The sequence below is a fragment of the Bubalus bubalis genome, chromosome 11 (assembly GCF_019923935.1).
Source record: "Bubalus bubalis isolate 160015118507 breed Murrah chromosome 11, NDDB_SH_1, whole genome shotgun sequence".
In the NCBI taxonomy this organism is placed as follows: Eukaryota; Metazoa; Chordata; class Mammalia; order Artiodactyla; family Bovidae; genus Bubalus; species Bubalus bubalis.
In genome coordinates, this window is record NC_059167.1 from 58,499,544 (window position 1) to 58,520,606 (window position 21,063).

The 21,063-nt window shown below is 40.8% G+C and overlaps 1 protein-coding gene across 4 annotated transcripts in view; it reads right to left on the minus strand.

Moving 5' to 3' along the window:
• Positions 1–8,558: 8,558 nt before the first annotated feature.
• GNG2 (G protein subunit gamma 2) overlaps positions 8,559–21,063 on the minus strand; it is a 129,151-nt gene continuing 116,646 nt past the window's right edge. For all 4 annotated transcript variants that reach the window (XM_006046340.4, XM_006046341.4, XM_006046342.4 and 1 more), the window contains one exon: positions 8,559–11,789. In XM_006046340.4, the coding sequence (XP_006046402.1) occupies positions 11,661–11,789 (129 nt within the window). In that variant the 3' untranslated portion in view covers positions 8,559–11,660. The remainder of the gene's footprint in view (positions 11,790–21,063) is intronic.

Genomic DNA, 21,063 nt, shown 5'->3' on the forward strand with positions numbered 1-21,063 from the left:
TTTTCCAACCATTTAAAAATGCAAAAATAATTTTTAGCTTATAGCCATAAAACACTCTGCCAGGTTTGTCCCACAGACCGTGGTTTGCCAACTCCTGCTTTAAACTATCTCTTGACTTAAACTTTGGACTTCATCTGTAATTTCTACATCTCTCTGAGAGAATATCTTTGTAAAATTTTTTCCCTGGGACCCCATCTAGAAATATTCAGCCTCCAAGAAAGAGGAAGGAAACAAACACCTCTTTGAGGTCCTACTATGTCTATTACTGAGCATAGAGATGTTGAAAATTCAGAGGTTATTGAAAACACATAATTCTCAAGGTTCAACAAAACTAACTGCTCTTTTCTGGTGTGAATATTGACTGCAAAGTGCAAATTTTGCCAGAGAGGCTCTGCTGGATCAGCACTGAACTAGGGGAGAGAGCAAAAGTGGAGCCTGATACACCAAGGTTTGAACCTAAACAGACCCTTAGAGATTGAGATCTTGGGTGTGTGTATGACAACTTCTTCAGCTTCTCTTTCTTCGTCTGTAAATTGAAAGATACTATTACCTATCTGATGGGGCTTTAAGGAGAATGTCAAGAACCTGAAACACTGTAGGCACTAAAATAGATGGCAGCTTTTATCACCCAGAAGACAGCGATGAACCCAAAGAAATACCTAAATATCTCTGTATGAGAGCTAGGGTGAGATCCAGTTTTAGTGGTGGGTTATATGATGTCTTAGTCTATTCAAGCTACCCTACCATAGACTACAGCACCCCATTTGGGCTGAATACCATAGACTGGATGAATTATAAACAACAGAAATTTGTTTCTCAGAGTTCTGGAGGTTGGAAGGTCCAAGATCAAAGTGCCAGCAGATTGTTTGGAGAGAGCCTGCTTCCTGGGTCTTAGACAGCTGTCTTTTCTCTTCATCTTCACACTGGTGAAAGGGATGAGGGAGCTCTGGGGTTTTGTTTATAAACTAACCCTGTTTATGAGGGTTATACCCTCATGACTTAATCATCTCCCAAAGACCTCACCTCCAAATACCAACACACTGGACCTTAGATTTTCAACATATGAATTTGAGGGGAACACAAACATCCAGTCCACAGAACATGGTAATAAAGATGGACTGAAAGAGCCTTTTGAGAGCAGATATTGTGTTAGTCAGACTCTGCAACCCCATGGACTGGAGAGCAGGGTACACACCAAGTTCCACTTTTTTCTTACTCAGATTAGCTCAGTGGCTGGCATCTAAAGGGATCTCAACTGTAGGGGAAAACTTGTGCTTCATTGGAAAGCACACTCCTCTGGGTTTATCCCATTCTGGTTCCCAGGGGCTCTGTCCCTTTCCTTGCCTTTGAGATATTTTAGGACTCTATGAGTTGTAGGTAACTGATAGCAATGTAAAATAGCTCTTAGTTAGACAGGCAACTACAGTCTGTCTAGAGGAGGTTCAATTCACTTCTCTCCCTGTTTGTGAAAGAGGCTAATTTTATATCCATTGCAAATCCACTTCAGTATTCTTGATCTGTAAATGTCTCTGACTTTTGCTTTTAACCTACTATAACATCGGCCTCATTTCCTTATCAACAATGAGTTAAATCTTTGCCACGTGTTTCTTTTACACCTGCCTGACAGTCATGATTCTACCTGTTTTTAGGTAGAAAATTATCTCTTAACATGCTGTTTAATTGTAAAATTGAATTCAGGAATTTTTCCTAGAAAACATTTGAACAGTATCCAAGGGGACAAGCTAAAACACTTTTGTCTCCCCCTTTTGAATCAAATCATCATCTCTCTTCTTATATTCTACTCACAACTCTGCTAGGAAATAGTGATATGATTTTAAATGATGTTTAAAATTTCCCACCTGCCAAATAAGGAGTTGGACTAGAAAACTGTTGATAAGGCAACATTAAACTTTATGGTCTAAGGACTCTGTTTCACTTTTAAAAATTATTGACAACCTCCTTGAATTATGAAGAATTTGGTTTAGGTGGATTATATCTATTGCTATTTACCATATTAGGGATTAAAACTTAAAATTTTTAACTTATGCATCTATTAATTAATTGAAAATAATAATAACAAACCCATTACATGTTAACATACATAACTATGTTGTCCAAAATAAAAAACAAATACATAATGAGAAGAATGGCTTTGTTTTTCTTATTTTGTTTTACAATTTTGAAAATCTTTTTAATGATTGACTTAATAGAAGACTGCTAAATTCTATATGTGTGTTTGCCCTCAGTCTGTTGTGACATTGATATCTTTTTTTTAAGTCGCTCAGTCATGTCCGACTCTTTGTGACATGGACTACACAGTCCATGGAATTCTCCAGACCAGAATACTGGAGTGGGTAGCGTATCCCTTTCCAGCAAATCTTCCTAATCCAGAAATCAAACCAGGGTCTCCTGCACTGCAGGAAGATTCTTTACCAACTAAGCTATCATGGAAGCCCCATCAATATCATGGAGCCTCTCAAATATCCACCCTACGTTCATGAATGAGAATAACTACTAATAACATCTTAGTATTAGCATGAATGAGAGCAACTCACACCCTAGTATTATTATAAAAATAATTTTGCAGACCCCCTGAAAGGCTCTCAGGAACCCCTATGAGTTCCTGGAACACTCTTTGAGAACTGCTGCTGTGAAATAAATGGCGATAACCTGCAGGAGGACGTGGTGATTTTCGGCAGTGGGATGTACAAGTACCTCATGCTGACCTCTTTCTTAGGTGACAGTTTGCTTTTGCAAGCCTTATAGAACAGTAAATTTTCCTCCCATGCATGCAGATGCCAGAGCAGCACTGACTGCTGATCTGTGCTGGGATTCTGTGTTCCTAGTCTGAGTGGGATACTGCATACTCTTGGAGTAGGGACAGGAAATGGCGTGGGGGTTGGGGGGAGGAAATGAGCACCATTCTCATCCTTTCCCAAAGACAGACTGGGTGAGACCTTGAAGCTACTACATTGCAAGAGCCCTTGGCTGGGCTTTTCGCCATTGAAACGCCTGGAAGCCTCCACTGCCACTCAGACCCTGCTTCTGACAATTGGAGGGTCACTGGGCTCTGAGATCACAGGGGAGCAGCTGCTGGAAGGGAAGGGATTTTCCCTCTCCTGAAAGCCCTAGGAAAAGAAACACTCGAGAACTTCCCTGTTACAAACAGCCTTTTTGGTTCTCCTTGCAAAGGCTTCTCCATACCAGGAAATATTTTCTGAGCCAGGTGAATACTTCCTAGGTACCAAATGACTACAGTGAAGGAAAGGCAAGTATTGTCAAGAAAGAATTCACTGATTTCTTCATTCCAGAGAAGTGATTCAGGGGATTGAAGTTTACAAACAATCTGCTTATTTTATAAATAGGAGCAGATTCAGAACTTTTTTTTTTAATCACCTCCCTCTGATGCAGTTGCATTCTAATGTGTATCATAACATAGTAACTGGGAGTTAAGTTTCTGGAATTAAGACAGATTTAGGTTCATGTCCTCAATTTCCCACTTAATAACAGTGGGAACTTTGGGAAATGTCAACTGGTCTATATTTCAAATTCCTCACCTATAAAATGGGAATGAATTTGTCTGAGTTGCCCTAATGCAGAGTCTGAGTGCAGGTAACTCATTGGGACTGGTGGTGAGAGTGATCTCAGAAAGCAGAAATGAAGGAGGTAAGAAAATGAAACAGAAAACGAGGAAAAAACCAATATGATGTATTATTAGGTTGGTTACTAGCCTGGTCAATCGAGACTCAGGCCTGCCCAAGACCCTCTGAGAAATCCTACAAAATGTACCCCTAAATTAGCCTCTGAAAGGGGAGCACCTCATCCCTCACTGGTTGAGGATTATCTCTGAGGGCAATTCACTCCCATCCCCACTCCAGGGAAGGAGGAGTCTCTACTGCAGCTAGTCAGAAGTGGGTCACTGGATATGACATGAGGCAAGAAAGATGCCTGCTATGGGAGATCAATCATCTCCATGTCACAGAGTTATTGTGAGAATTAAATGCAATTATGTCTACACGATGTTTAGTATCATGCTTGGCACATAGTTAAGTGCTTAATAAGTGTTCACTTTACTGTTGCTGCTGCTGTTATTATTATCATTGTCATCATGGGTATTATCACTGTACTTCTTCGAATGAAAAAGACAGGGGTAAGTTTATGGCTTAGAGGACTCCAGGAATGATAGATTATCCACAGCCTGTCTCTTTCATACCATGATTTACTGTGACCTATGGCCAATTATTATGAATTATGTGGTTTATTACAGTATTTTTAATTTTTCCCTTTGTGTGTGTGTGTTGTCATCAAAATTTGGGCACAAAGAAAAGGCATGTTCTGTCCATTGCATGGGGTGGAAGAAAGGTTGTTAACAATTGCTCTGGAGCAGCATTTGCTAATAGGACTTCCTGAATGTAGGGAATGTCCTGTGTCTCTGCTGTCCAATAGACTGGTCACTGGCCGCACGTGGCTGCTGGGGACTTGAAATATGGTTAATGTGCAGAGAAACTGAATATTTCATTTTACTCAATTCTAGTTAATTTAAATCTAAAAAGCCACATGGAAACAACAAGGACCCTGCATATCACAGAGAGTTATACTCAGTATCTTACAATAACTTACATTGGAAAAGAAACTGAAAAAGAACATATATATATATATATAATTGAATCACTTTACTGTACACTAGAAACTAACACAACATGGTAAATCAACTATACTTCAGTTTTTGAAAAGGGCCACAAGTAGACACAGTGGAGGGCAATTAAAGACTGTGTTCTCAGTAGAGAGTTGAATGGACCCTCCCTAGAAAGCTGAGTGCCGAAGAATTGATGCTTTTGAACTGTGGTGTTGGAGAAGACTCTAGAGAGTCCCTTGGACTGCAAGGAGATCCAACCAGTCCATCCTAAAGGAGATCAGTGTTGAGTGTTCATTGGAAGGACTGATGTTGAAGCTGAAACTCCAGTACTTTGGTCACCTGATGCGAAGAGCTGACTCAATCGAAAAGACCCTGATGCTGGGAAAGATTGAGGGCAGGAGGAAAAGGGGATGACAGAGGATGAGATGGTTGGGTGGCATCACCGACTTGATGGACATGAGTTTGGGTAAACTCCGGGAGTGGTGATGGACAGGGAGGCCTGGCGTGCTGCAGTTCATGGGGCTGCAAAGAGTCGGACATGACTGAGCGACTGAACTGAACTGAGAGCTTAAATTAAGGCAATGTAGTCAGCAGGATTTCCTCTGGCCCCGGGGCCCACAAGGGCCCCCAAATCTCACTTCCAGGTTGGAAAGTAGTGGTATCTTTTAGGCCAAGGGGCTGCTAGCTAAAAAGGATGAAGTTGTGGGGTCATGGAGCCGGCACCAACTGGGGAGGAGAGGTCACACTGACTTTTGTGGGGGTGGTGGGGGCGCGCTTCCTTCTCAGCTGCCTCTGGGAAGCTCACAACAAGACTGACTTTTATAGCTATGTCTCTGCCTCGTCCCACTTCTCTGCAGACATCTGCCCTGTGCTCAATCCATCAGCCATCACTGCTGAGTACTGCCTGTGTCCCCAACTGCTGAGCTAGGTGCTGAGGAGGATTAAAGAGACACCTGCCCAGCTGGCATTCTCTGTTCCCTAGTGACAGTTCACCCAGAGAGACAAGATTCTCATATAATAAGCCATTAACTCCAACATCACCTTCTGTGGCTGGTCATCCACCTCTGCCCTCCTCCCCTCTGCTTTCTGTGTCTGAGAACTTCTCACCATGACTGATAATTACTGTTTATTTGTCTACTTTGTCCACTAAAGCACGAGTTCCACAAAGGCAGGGCCTGTGGGGTCTGCCTTAGCACAATGCCTCAAACTCAAATACTGGTCTATTCAGTGATGATGACAAGGGCAACAGGAGTTGAGCGAGGAAGGAGGTAAGCATCCCCTGAAGTCGTTCACAGGCAGCATCAAATTCAGACTGGGCTTGAAACTGAAAGAGATTTGTTTACTGGAAGAGCTGAGTAATGGCATTCCTGAGGGGGTAACATCATAAGCAAAGGCATGGAGCTAGGGTTGAAGATGCTGTATTTATAGGATATAGGATGAACCAGAGCAGAGTTTAGAAAACAAAGTAGGAATAGCCGGGTGGCCTTGACTCCCCAGGGCCTTACCAGTCAGGCAGTTGCGTGTGGACCGGAGAGGCTGATAAAGAGCTCCATGAGCCAGATTACTCTGGGTGGCTGCATGTGGGGAGGCCTAAGTTACATCAGTGAGTCTGGCAAGATGTGATTGGTACCAGTTATTTTTGCCTTTAACCTTCAATCTCTGATTCTCTAGCACAAGTGCTTCAACTTTCTGGGACCCACTGTCCTGCCTGTGTGCTCAGGTTCACAGATGGCTGGGCACTTGAACCAGACCCAGCCGATAAAAATCTTAGGACATGTTTCAGGGATACAGCCAGGAACTTTTGCTGGTATTGCTGTGATCTTTCTTCTGTGATTACTAAATGGGTGAGATGTGAGTCTGGAGCTACAGAAACTATTCTGAATCTGCAGGGGAAGAGTCTGTCTGAGAGTTAAACCAGCACACAGCAAAGCAGAGACAAGGGAATGAGACAGACATCTGATGGTATCATCTGAGCACCTGGATTCAGCCGAGCCTGAAGTGGGTCTGTTTCTGAGCTCTCCAGTGATTAGCCAGTTTCAGCTAGATTTCTGCCACTTGTAACCAGAGGAGAGTCCTGATTAATGAATGCTCAGGGGTAAGTAGGATGGCTTAGAGTGGGAGGAGATGAGAGTCAGAGTGGCTATACCAGTGGCTGGACATGAGGCATTGAGGGGTCTAAACCATGGCACCCTGGGGTAGAGAGAAAAGGCAGAGAGTCAAGAGCAGGAACCATCTAGACTTTTCCTCTCTTTGAGAGTTGTGCAAGCAGGGTCCAGTGATGACCACCTCTTCCTTCATGATGCCCTTCACCTGCTCTTTTTCATTTGGCTTAGACAACTGTGCGAGGCAAGTGAATCAGGTACGCTGCCCTCATTTCTTAGCATGGAGAGGTTAAAGGACTCGGCCAAGATCACACAGAACTCTGGGGCCCCGTTCCCATTTTCCAGCTCACCGTGGATGGGCTCTTGCTTGCCTACAGTATGAACCAAGGTCACCGGGCACCATCTTTCCATCACCTTAATGAAGAAGGACACCCTGCCTCTGGGCCTCTTTTATCATGGACATGGAGAAACATAGGAATTGTTACTGAGGAAAGGCCTGGGAGCCAGTGACCCCCTTCATTAAAAATAAATTCTGCCTGAATCTCCTGGTTCTAAATAGAAGAGAATGTAGATTTGGGGCAGAACCGAAGGGGAAGGGATTTCCCTTGGCAAATTATTTGCAATTTGTGGATTGGAGCTGACCCAGCTCCAATTCCCACGTCACTGTGAGCGCATTCTAAAATGTGAGCAGCTTATTAAAGAACCAGAGCTGGAGGCGATCCTCCCCCGGGGCTCAGTGGAACAGGAGCAGAGTTAAAACCCACCAGCTTCCTCCTCCCAGTCTCACATCCAGGAATGGCCGAAATTCTCAGCCACGGTTCACTCTAGGGCGACCACTTCCTGCAGCTGTGGGAACAAGAGCCAGCATGTTGACAGTGAGTGTGTGCTTTCGTGAGGCATGATGAAAAGCCAGCTGTCGTGAGTACTTAAATCAGTGGTCCTCAGACTGTAGCATGCAACCGTGCACGGTCTTAAGTGCCATTGCTAGCAATTCTGAACTAGCTATAGGCTTTCCAAGTGATTCTGAAGCAGGGGATCCAGAGACCACAGTCTGAGAAACAGTGATGATGAAGTAAACAAATGCACAAACTCCAGGTGGCCCCTTCATCAGAGGTTCAAAGATGCTTTTGTTGCAGGCACACTTCCTGAGGTCCAGAGTCTCCTTCTCCAGGCAAGAATACTGGAGTGGGTTGCCATTCCCTATTCCAGGGGATCTTCCTGACCCAGGGATTGAACCCGGGTCTCCTGCATTGCAGGCAGATTCTTTACCCTCTGAGCCACCAGGGAAGCCCCTACTTCTTACTAACAGGGCCTATTACTCACTGGCATAATTTGGGGGACATACAGAAGGCTTTCTTGATTGAGAATATCTCCAAGGAGCCATGAATCTCGAGTCCTGAGCATTTATCTTCTCTACTGATTCTTTTAAACCATGAGCAGCTTACGGAGAACAGCATGTTCTCTGTTCAATTATTATTATTTTTTTTTGTAAAGGAAAAATCCCTGTGTGACATACCCATAGGATGTTCAAGTGTAAATGCAGCTCATCTGTCTTCATAGTCCAGCCTGCCAGTCTGGACTCTTCCCTGTATCTTTTCTCTGTCCCCAGGCACTATCCCCTGGGAGAAAGGCTTTTCAAGAGCCTCATGTGAGTTTTTGCCTCCTTGGGTGCCTTTATTAACAAAACCCTAAGGAAAATCCATGGATTTCTATTTCCTCATCCATCTTGTTATGTGTTATCATCCTTCCCAAATTAACCATAGAATCGCTGTGTGAGGTGGTCCACAGGTTTTCACAATAAAATCAACTGCATATGGAAATGAATCTGAAAATTCCATTTATTAAAACAAATACATTGTCTATGAGGGGGTGAAAGTGTACACATCACATTCAGGTTTTTCTGCTTTAACATTTCTGTATTTCTCTCTTTGAAAGATATACTCCATAGATCTTATATAGGAAAAAATGTGAACAGTTCAAGGGCTGGGAAAACATTAATGTATATGTATAATAATTCACCATTGCCAGGAGCAGCTAGAAGCAAATATTAAAAAAAAGAGTACAAAAAATCCCGTAAGATAGCCTGCTTGATTTTTCAAAATTTTTTTTGTGATTATAAGTATACAGAGAAATGGTTTTAAATTTTTCCTTGGTAAGCAATCTCTTTCAAATATTATGAGCAAAGTTAGCCTCAGTTCAAAGTACTTATTCACAAGCTCTGACTTAAATAGCACTTGGTTTAAAATTGAAAGAAAAAAAGAAGAAAGATTTAATACTGAGGATGATACAAGATTGGTTTTTTCCTTAATAGAGTTTGCATTCTAAGTAGAGGGTTATTATTACTGTTTAATGAATTTCATGGCAGATTTTCATTACTACCCAATATATACATAAATTAGGGCCTTGACTAATTAAGCTAAGCTTTCCTATTAGTCACCCCTTAAGATAAAATTATGCTGGTGAAAATGATTGTTAAATTTCTAAAAGAATTAAAACTCATTAGAGGCATAAGTAATCAAAAGATTATTTCCCCATTAACAAGTAAAAATACCAATAAGTTAAAACTCATATAAAAACTCTGGGATTATAATTCCCTTTTATAGGACATGAAATTATGAATGAGCCAAACATTTTTCTTAAACTTAATTTCAGAATACCTGTGTATTTTCTGCCTGCTTTCTTCTTTAATAAACAAGGTCACATGCAGTTTGACACTTCCTTAACTTTTAATTAACAGAGCTGTATTCCTATGAGTTTTAATTCCATTTTAACTGCTCCAAAGATCTAGCTTTACATGAAAATATAGAGACTCCTTCTGAGAAAAATAAATGGTGTGGATTATAAAAAATATCAGGGTCTTACAATGATGCTTTAATCACCACCAAAGAGTGCTTTATTCACACTTGTTTTTATGTGAACACATATTCAATTCATATTTTGGCTTATTTTAAAAATATGGTTGGGTTTTAGTTGATTCCACAGTATTAGTAAGCCAATGGTACAATACTATAGTTTAACACTCTGCCAGGGTTTTTCCCCCACTAAATCTTCATCAGAGTCCCACTGACTGTAACAAAATCCAAAAGTCTGAACAGAAGTATTTGGTTACAGGAGTGCATTCATGAATTTTACAATGTCTTAATAGTCTCCCTGCCCCCCCCCCAGATATGAGTTTTAACTGAATTTATTTATTGTTTTACCCTCATCCCCATACGAGAAGCTAAGCAAAGTGTTTATCAAGTTTCTTTCAAAATCCATCCCTGGGCAGATTTTTATTTTCTTCCTTCCTTGCCCTCCTTTTTTTTTTTTAATGGGAGGAAGAGAATGAAAAGAGAATAAAATTAATTCAGAAATCGTCTTTTGGAATTTCAAATTAAAAAAAGAGTTGTAAGACAGCCCTCATCTGCCTAGAAACAACACTGAAAAAACTGAGAAAAACTTCCAAGTTTCCCATTTCTGGTGGACTTGAGCCACAAAGAAAAAAATCACTTTCAACACATCTCTTGGGAAGAGAAAGCTAGAGCTGCAAGGAAGTTGCAAACAAAGGCAGAGAGACTCTAACCAACAAAGCGGAGAACAAACACAAAGAAAAGACTCTATGGAGAATTTAGGTGAAAAACAAAGGCTATCTCAGTGGAAAAAAGAGCCAGAACTGCTTCTGGTGGAGCTGCTTGGGGTGGCACCTTCCCTTCCTCGCTGGCATGTGAACAGCTGGATTCTCAGAGTGGATTTGATTTGGAGTCAAGGGTTATTCCTCTTGATACTTGAACAAATGAGGGCCATGTTTTTTCTTAAGAAGAGCACAGAAAGCCTTCTTCACTCCAGAATTTTGGCGACTCAGGGAAAAAGGGAATTTGCTCTGACTCTGTGACCACAGCACTTCCCAACTCAAGGTGAATCCGTGCTTCTGATGCTTGCTGCTACCTGTGCTGCCCTGGATCCTGGTTCAAATCAAAATGCTTTGGATTCTGGAAAATACGTTGAAGAAGCACTGACGCCTCTGTTAACTAGGAGGTATTTTAGGCATGGCTAAGGCTCTGAAGTCATCTCAGTTTTCAAGATACTGAGTCTTGTCCTCCCTAGCTTTATTTCTCTTTTATTCTTTTTCCAAACTTTATAGTAAAACAACAAAACTTCTGAATGGATGTAACATGGGGACATTTTCATGCAGTATTACTCAAAAACTGTCACAAATATATGAAAGCACCAGTCACAACACATGATTTACTTTTACTTGCAGAATCAAAGCTATCATGTACAAATGTTAGGAATAGTGATCAAAGAACACAGACAACCGGCATTTGTTGTTGTTATTACCATGAGGATAAACCACGGGGAACACCTCTCTAAACCCTTTGGGTGCTCATCCTTTGAGTTCAGTCTTACAGACAAATCCAGCCTATCTCTTCACTACTCTAATGGAGAAAGGTGGAGGGAAGGGTAGGGGAAAAGGGAAAAAGAAAAGAAACAAAGACAAAACATCAACGCCATTGAACCGAACCACGGCTACACTGGGCGACTCAGCTTGTCAAAGGGTATTCTAAAGGCAATATTCATTCCAAGAAGGTCATACATATCTGAGCTCAGGACAGCTGTCTGTTTTAATTTTTATTTTTTTAAATATGAAGCAGAAACATAAGGTTTGGGGAGGGATAGCAGGAAAGAAATGACATCAATTTTATCTTTACATATTCCCCTCCTCTAGGCAGTTCTCCAGATATCAGATCTCTTAACTTGGGGTGTGGATCAGCTTTCATACTCATAAAGGGGACCAGTTCTTTAAACATGCATAAGCCTGGAGACTCCAGGATGGTTCTCCTCCCTCTCTTTAAATGCTGTGGACTATAAAGGCGCCCACTTTGCTAAAAACTCTACATCAGTGTCCCTGGAGCCCCGAGGCTCCTCAGGTTCCTCCTGAAGACTTAAAGGATAGCGCAGAAAAACTTCTTCTCCCTAAATGGGTTTTCTGAAGCCGGAACAGGTGTCAGGAGGGGATCTTCCTTGGCATGCGCTTCACAGTAGGCCATCAAATCTGCAGCTGCCTTGGACACCTGGAAAAGATGACAAAAACAACCAAAACTTTAGATGAGGTGTCGATGAAGGTGCTGATGCAGGCTCAGTGAGTCAAGGCTCAGACTTGGGTGTCCACGCTGCCTGGGTTCAAGTGAAGCAAGATACTCATCCTCAAAAGCCACTGTTTCCTCATCTGTGAAGAAGGGAGTTGATGATCTTGACCTCACAGGGCTGCTACAAGCAGGTCTGGGATTAGAGTGAGGTGAATGAGGCACTGAAGGAGGCATTCATGGTCAGGGTCAAGCAAGCATCAACCTTGTATTTGTCCAGGCATCTCCTTAAATTCTGTGCCCCAGGCAGGTTGCTTGCTTCCCTCATCCCAGTCCCAGCCCTGGCTGCAAGGACTTAGGAGGTAAACCACATACATCATTTAGTGCCTAGAACACTATAAGCTTTTCACACAGGCTATCCATTATTATCATTCTGTAGTTGTGTCTCTCTGCTTCAAAAATTGAGCTAGGGATGCCTAAAGCCATGTTGATTTCTTTTTAACAAACACATGCTGCTGCTGCTAAGTCGCTTCAGTCATGTCCAACTCTGTGCGACCCCATAGACGACAGCCCACCAGGCTCCCCCATCCCTGGGATTCTCCAGGCAAGAACACTGGAGTGGGTTGCCATTTCCTCCTCCAATGCATAAACACATGAGAGGTATTATATATGTACTCACGTAACTTCATATATATGATAATATTATATGTAATGTATTACACATATTATATGTGTTACTTCAACCAAGCATCACACGCTTTAAGGAATTCCACTGGGAGGCTGGTCAGTGATCTCAGTGATGCTGTCATTTCTCTCATCTCTGTAGCTCCTTGTTGAATGTCTTCTGGAGTACCTTCCTTTGATGAGCTTTGATAGTGGCAAATTTTCACTACTGAAGGGCAATTTAATATGAGGAAATAAGTTACAAGTCATTTGTAACTGCATCTTGGGCCTAGGTGGATGATGATCTACCCGGAGAATGCCATCTGGGGGTCAAAAACCATAAAGTCAAGAGTCAGTCTCTTACAAGATGTAATACACTTGCTCTAGAAATTAATACAAACATTTTCCCACATCAGTGTACTACTAGAACAGCAACTCAAAGTGACTACTGGAAGATAGTCCTCTCTAAGAGTGGGGAGACAGGATTATTTCTGAAAAGATTCATTGCCCCTCCTACATGTGGGTTATACATACCCAACAAAGGCATCAGACTTGCTGAGACATAAGCAGAAGTGATATGAGTCACTTTGGGGCAGAGACTTCAAGAACTAATGCATAGTTTGCCATCAAAGTCTTAAACACAACTGATTTTTGTATGTTGATTTTTTAAATCTGCTACTGAGTTCATTCATTAGTTCTAACAGGTTTTTTTTTCTTTTTTGAAGGGGTGACATTATTAGGATTTCTCTACGTAAGATCATCATCTGCAAACAGAGACAATTTTACTTTTTTGGTTTCGGTTTCAATACCTTTTATTTATTTTTTCCTTCCTGGTTATTCTGGCTAGGACCTCCAGTACTATGCTAAATACAGTCATGAGAGTGGGTAACCTTGTCTTGCTTCTGATCTTACCAGAAAAACTTTTAATCTTTTACCATTGAGTATGATGTCAACTGTGGGCTTGATATATATGGATTTTATTATGTTGAAGTGCATTCCTTCTATACCCAATTTATTGATAGTTATTAACATGAAAGGATGTTGTATTCTGTTAAATTTTCTCTCATATCTAATGAGATGCTCATGTGATTTTTATTTTTCATTCTATTAATGTGATGTAGCACATAATGTGTTGTTGAGTTTGGTTTGCTAATATTTTTGTTGAGAATTTTAGCATTCATATTCATCAGGGATATAAGCTTACGGTTTTCTTATAGTGCCCTTACGTGGCTATCGTATCAGGGTAATGCTGACCTTGTAAAATTAATTTGGAAGTGTTCTCTCCTCTTCAGTTTTTTGGAAGAGTTTTAGAAGAATTGGCATTAATTTTTTAAATGTTTGGTAGAATTCACCAAGAAAGTCATCTAGTCTAGAGATTTTCTTTGGTGAGAATTTTCGATTACTGATTCAATCTCCTTACTGGTAATTGGTCTGTTCAGATTTTCTATTTCTTTTTCAATGATTCAGTCTTGGTAAGTTACATGTTTCTAGAAACTTATCCATGTCTTTTAGATTATCCAATTTGTTGCATTTAATGATTCATAGTAGTCTCTTATGATCCTTTGTATTTCTGTGATATCAGTTATAATGTCTCTTCTTTCATTTCCAGTTTTACTTATTTGAGTTTTCTTTTTTTTTTCTTAGTCTAGCTAAAGGTTTGTCAATTTTGTTTAACTTTTCCAAAAAATAGCGCTTAGCTTTGCTGACTTTTGTCCTTCTGGTCTTTATTTCATTTATTTCTGCTTTGATCTTTGTTTTTGCTTCCTTTCACGAACTTTGTGCTTAAAATTGGTTCCTAGTTACTTGAGGTATAAAGTTAGGTTGTTTATTTGATACCTTTAAAAATTTTTTTTCTTAACACAGGTGTTTATCACTATAAACTTCCCTCTTAGAACTCTTTTTGCTGCATCCCATGTGTTTTGATATGTTGTGTTTCCTTTTTTTTTTTTAATTTGTTTCAGGGTAACTTTTAACTTTTCTTTTTATTTCTTCTTTGATCCATTGGCTGGTTGTTTACAAGTGTGTTTTTAAATTTCTGCATATTGGTGAACTTTCCAGTTTTATTCCTGTTACTGATTTTTAGTTTCAAACAGTTGTGATTGGAAAAGAGTCTTGGTATGATTTCAACCTTCTTAAATTTGCCAAGACTTGTTTTATGATCTTTCATTTGACCTATCCAAGAGAATGTTCTGTGTGCACTTAAGAAGAATGTATGTTCTGAAGCTGTTGGATGCAACGTCCTATATATGTTTTAGGTTCACTTGGTGTAAAGTAGACCAAGTAGAATTCAAGTTCAACATTTCCTTATTGATTTTCTGTCTGGATGATCTTCCCATTGTTGAAAGTAAGGTAGTAAAGTTTCCAACTATGATTGTATTATCTGTTTCTCCGTTTAGTTCTGTTAATATGTGCTTAATGTATTTAGGCACTCTGATTTTGGATGCATATATATTTATAATTGTTGTATCCTTTTAGTAAATTGACTTATATATCATTATATAATAAACTTCTTTGTCTTTTGTTATAAGTTTTGGCTTAAATCCTCACTGTTTAATAGGCATTACATTGATTATTAAAGTATTTTTATTGTGTTTCTATTTTGTTACAGACATTAAGTTTTCTCTACTGATCTGTTATCCTCCTTTTATAGAGTAAAAATTGCAGGAGTGGTTCAATGTCATATAGCAAAGTATGCTTCAGAAAAAGAATTTGAACATTAATGTTTAGCCATTAAGCCACAGCTATCTATATACAAACAACTCAAACAGCCTTCTACATACAAACTACTCAAATGCAGGGCTAGCTCCAAAGGTCAATTGAAATTCTTTGTGCATCTTTTTGAAATGCTATTATGACAGAATGAAAGGAAACAGCCTGTTCTTGTCTTAGCTCCTCTAAATAAAAGCCAAGAACAGACTTTTAGAATCTCAATTACTTTTATTGTTTTGGTTTTTTAATTGTTTGAGTCATAGTCATTCTTATGCAAGCAGCAGAGACTAGACAATAGTAATGTCTAAAACTTCCTTGTTAACAAGAGCTACAGCAGTGTCCCTACTCGTGTGCAATGCTCACACACAAATGTGCAGCAGGAATTTTCAGTCTTTTAATGGTACAGAAAGCACTATACTGGGCAAAATTTAACGTATTATTGACAGAGGAATTTTTGCAGACGCTCATGCCTGTGGCTGGTGATTTGTTATGTAAGGGAAGACTGAAACATCTCTGGTCTATAACATTTGGATAACAAGAGATGAAATTAATATGTCTCTGGTTAATAATGTGTTAATAGCTTAGAGTTGCTCAGATCTTGTATTTGAACACTTGATTCTGAACAATTTCCTTCTGAAAATATATTATGTGTTTTATCATGTTTCCTCAATTAGATTGCAATCTCCTGTGGGTGACGGTCCAATACAATGTCAGAATCCTAGCAGTAATTAGAATAATGGCTAATATTTATCTGCCCTTGATACATGTTACTTTACACACAGTATTTTATTTAATCCTTAAAACAACACTATAGGTCACAAGCTATTATTATTATCCTCACTTTTAATATGTGAAGCTGAGGTTTCATCAGGTGTTTGCCCTAGTTCTCACAGCTCGTGAGTACCACAGTCATGAGTCTTAGTGTTCTTGACTTCATTTTTAGGAATGCTCTTTCTTTCTAATTCTTAGTATTATCCTTTATCCTTACCTTTCAATGAGTTACAGCAATAGCCTGCCTGGCAAATCTTCTGGCTTTCTAACCATCCCTGCTAACATTTCTCATAGAGATTCTTTCACATTTCACATTCCTAGGCCTAGTTCTTCCATGAAGATTTCCCCAATAACTTTAGATAACCTCTCTCTTTTCTGTTCTGTTGATTGTTCCTACTAAAATATCTTAAATTTTAGAGATGATCAAGATGCAGAGTACGTGGACCTGGAACTTATCTCCCATCACAAACACATCAAAAATACATCTACATGTGGCACTGAAAACTAACTGGAAACTGGCAAAGTCTCCTATACAACCAAGGCTGAAAGAAAGATCTACACAGAATTGGGTAGGAAGGGAAGAGAAGCAATCAGGTCAGGACCTGCAGCTCAGGCAGGGGACTCAGGAGAAAAGGGAGATTACAGGGGTAGAGATCCTCCCTGGGGAATAAATGGTTCAAGCTACATATTACAGGCATGAGTCCTGAGGTCTGGCCCAGTGAAGACAAGCTCCCTTGACTGATTGGATGACTGGGAGGACTAACATGAGGGCTGTGGGAAGCCCAGACTCTGTCTACTTGGGAGGAATGCATGTACGCACTCACTTTGTCCTGAAGCAGAGTGGAGAGGGCTGATTGAAATTGCATTGGTGGCTGGTTGGTTTCCTATGACTGCCCCAGAGCACCCCAGCTTGAGCTGAGTGAATGTTCCAGCCCTGCTTAATTCATGTCATAGCTCTACACTGGAGGGAGGGCTGCATGACAGAGAGAACTCTGCTCTAAGACGCAGAGGTGGTTCTGACCAGAAGCGCTGTGTGAGCAGGGCAGGGGCAGCCATTACTGGCCCTCTCACAGGCAGTGCATCAGAAGCAGCCTTGAACTCTAAGGCTGGACCACAGCAGCTTGTACCCTGACAAATGTTGAGAGCCCAAATGGGCCCCTCTTGCTCCAGCACTGCTCCCAAGGGTGCTGGTGCTGGGATAGGGGACAGTTCACACTTCAAGGGAATAGAGCCCGCTTGGACCTGACCCTTAGAGCTTCTGCTCCAGCAACTTGGAACCTGCCTGCACCCCCATTAGGGCAGTAACAGCCATTGAGCAGGTGGGAAGCCCTGGCTTCCCCCTCGCCCTTATCCTCTTTACCTCCAACCCTACCCTCCTTCCAAGGTGACAGCTGCCAGAACACCCTGAGGAAAGATGTGACTTGTGTTTGTGCCAAATCCAGCTCTCCTACCAAAGCCATTGAGTCCATGCACACTGTATAGGGATGCTCCCATAAAAACATCTCAGATTTGTCCCCTTTTTGTCACCTCTTCTGAAAATGCCTTAGTCCAAGCCTCCATCTTCTTTTTTACAGTTACTGAAATAATCTCTTAACTAAAAATTTCCAAGGGATCTTTTATAGACTGAATGTTTGTATCTCCTCCCCACACTCCTAATTTATGTTGAAATCTAATCTCCAATGTGATAGTGTTTGGAGTTGGGGCCTTTGGCGGGTGATTAGGTCATGAGGGGCTTCCCTGGTAGCTCAGCTGGTAAAGAATCCACCTGCAATGCAGGAGACCCCAGTTCACTTTAAATTCCTGGGTTGAGAAGATTCCCTGGAGAAGGGATAGGCTACCCATTTCAATACTGTGGCCTGGAGAATTCCATGGACAGAAGAGCCTGGCAGGCTACAGTCCACGGGGTTGCAAAGAGTCTGACATGACTGAATGACTTTCATTTTCATTTTTAGGTCATGAGAGTAGAGCCCTCATGAATGGAATTAGCCCTCTCTTATAAAAAGAGACCCCAGAGAACTCCCTTGCCCCTTTACCCATGTGATGTCATAGAGAGAAGATGGTCTTCTATGAACCAGGAAACAGGCTCTTACGAGATGTCACATCTATGGTACCTTGATCTTGGACTTCTAGCCTCCAGAACTATGAGGAATAAATTTCTGTTGTTCATAAGCCACCTGCTGCTGCTGCTAAGTCACTTCAGTTGTGTCCGACTCTGTGCGACCCCATAGATGGCAGCCCACCAGGCTCCACCGTCCCTGGGATTCTCCAGGCAAGAACACTAGAGTGGGTTGCCATTTCCTTCTCCAATGCATGAAAGTGAAAAGTGAAAGTGAAGTCGCTCAGTCGTGTCCAACTCTTAACGACCCCATGGACTGCAGCCTACCAGGCTCCTCCGTCCATGGGATTTTCCAGGCAACAGTACTGGAGTGGGGTGTTATCACCTTCTCCGTCATAAGCCACCTAGTGTATGGCATTCTTTTATAGTAGCTCAAATGGACTAAGGCGGGCTTGAAGAACTGAATTCAGGGTGTGGTCTGTGAAGTTCAAAGATAAAAAAAAAATGACATTGTTATTTTCACCAATCTCAAATGGAAATCTAACGTATCTTTCCATTATAGATGTAGACAATACAAGTAGCATTAACAGTTTCTGTGATTTAGTCATCAATAAAAATCAGACATTTTCCATCATATTAGTTAGTATAGATATATCAACATTTTATGTTCTTTCATTTTGTAAGTACATACCCACTCTTATATCCTACCTAATCAGTTAATAAAGAAGTATATATGTTTAACTGTATCACAAAAGTTTTCCTAAAAATATTCTGACGAACTATATTTTAATATAATTCATTGCCTTTGTAATTTAAAAACATTCTGAGAAGGAGACCATATGCTTCAGCAGCCAGCCAAACAAGTTTAGGGGCACAAAAAATTTTAAGAATCTCAGCTGTATATAACTTCTCTTTTACAACTGTGCCAGGAGTAGTATTCTCCATACTGCAGCTAGAAAAATAGTTTTAAATATAAATTGGCTCATATCACTCCCTATTTAAAACTTTCAAGAGCTTCTCTTGTACTTTGTAGAAAGCCAAGACATCCCAAAAACAGCCTGTGGGTCCTGCCTACTTTTGCCATCTCTCCAATTTCACGTGGTAGCATTTTCCCCTTCCATACCAGTCTCCTCTAATTCTGTGAAAGCCCCAAGTTCTTTTCTGCCTCGAAGCTTCACACATACAAGTCCCTGGAACACTCTTCTCCCCATCTCCTCACCAGGCTGGCTCCTCCTCTCTCTTCAGAAGTCAGTTGAAATATTGCCTCTTTGCAGAGTCTTGACTGATTATCTCATCCAGTAATGATGAGGTCATCACTTTCCTCACCTATTCTGTCTCCCCACTCTTTTCCTTCATGGAAAAACACTTATCACAATTTATAATTACAACTCTCGCTTGTTTATTTGAAGTTTGACATTTCCCTTCAGGCATTTGGCTTTCTGAAGGTAGGAATCACATCTATTTTATTCACCACTATGTCATCAGTGCCAGCACACAGGAAAGACTCAAATAACTGCTGAAAAAGTTCTCAAATATAATCTTAATCAACAAATACTCCATTCAAATAATATTTACTGAGTACCTAATATGCTAGTCACAGTTCTGGAAGGTTGAAATAATTAGGGAGCAAAATAAAGATTCCCATCCTTGTAGAACTAATGTAGTATTCTAGACTTCCAATTTTGACTATGATGGAGGAACAGGGACTAATTAAACCCTCCTGCTTTAACTTAAAAACTGGAAAAAAAAAATGAACAAATGTTTTTTAAAACATTAGACAGTAGGCAGCAGAGGACAGTTATCCCTGAGAGAAGGGAGGCAAGACAAGCCCCATGTCCCAGCTTACTGCTTGAAAATATTTCTAGGCCACAGCACAGGGAGGGGCTACCCAAACAGATTTCAGAAACCTCCTTGAGTTGATGAGGGAGTGACAGAGAAGAAAAACCTACACACACACACACACACACACACACACGCTGGAGAGAGAGGGAGAAAGAGCAAGCACGCACTCTGGAGGCCTCCAGAGGATTCCTTTCAAGTCTTTGGCTGAATACTGATCAGCACATATGTGGGAGAAAACTGCTTGAAACTATGAAATGAATTTCAGAAAGGATCAAGTGAAGTAGTCCCTGGTGATCACACGGGGCTGGAGTAGTTTGTGTCTCTACTGGACAGAGTAGAAAGATCTCATACACGTAGGGGATTGATGAGTTTTAGGAAGGGTATCTTCAGTAGTGGTGCCAAGTAGGCCCTGACTAACGGCTGAGGCGGTTAGTCACCTATCAAAGTTTAAAAGAACAGATCAAAATGTTTCTGAGTTATTTAACTGGACCACAGAACAAAACCTCCAAATATTTAAAGACTAAAAAAGCTTCCAGTATGCCACACACACACACACAAAATAATTCACAAATTGTGGAATATAATAAAAAAATCCAGGCATACAAATAAGTAGGAGAAAAACATATTCCATAATGAGGAAAAAATTAATACAAATTAATTAATCCAAAAATGAGGAGAAAAAGATGCAGAATTGACATAAATGATAAAATAAATAGATAAGGATGCTGTTAAAATAGCTATTGTAAATATTGTCTACATGACCAAGGAAATAGAGGAAAGCAAAATATGATTAAAAGAGACATCAGTTCAGTTCAGTTCAGTCACTTAGTCGTGTCTGATTCTTTGCAACCCCATGAATTGCAGCACGCCAGGCCTCCCTGTCCATCACCAACTCCCGGAGTTCACTTAAAACTCATGTCCATCGAGTCAGTGATGCCATCCAGCCATCTCATCCTTCGTTGTCCCCTTCTCCTCCTGCCCCCAATCCCTCCCAGCATCAGAGTCTTTTCCAATGAGTCAACTCTTTGCATGAGGTGGCCAAAGTACTGGAGTTTCAGCTTCAACATCAGTCCCTCCAAAGAAATCCCAGGGCTGATCTCCTTTAGGATGGACTGGTTGGATCTCCTTGCAGTCCAAGGGACTCTCAGGAGTCTACTCCAACACCACAGTTCAAAAGCATCAATTCTTCGGTGCTCAGCCTTCTTCATAGTCCAACTCTCA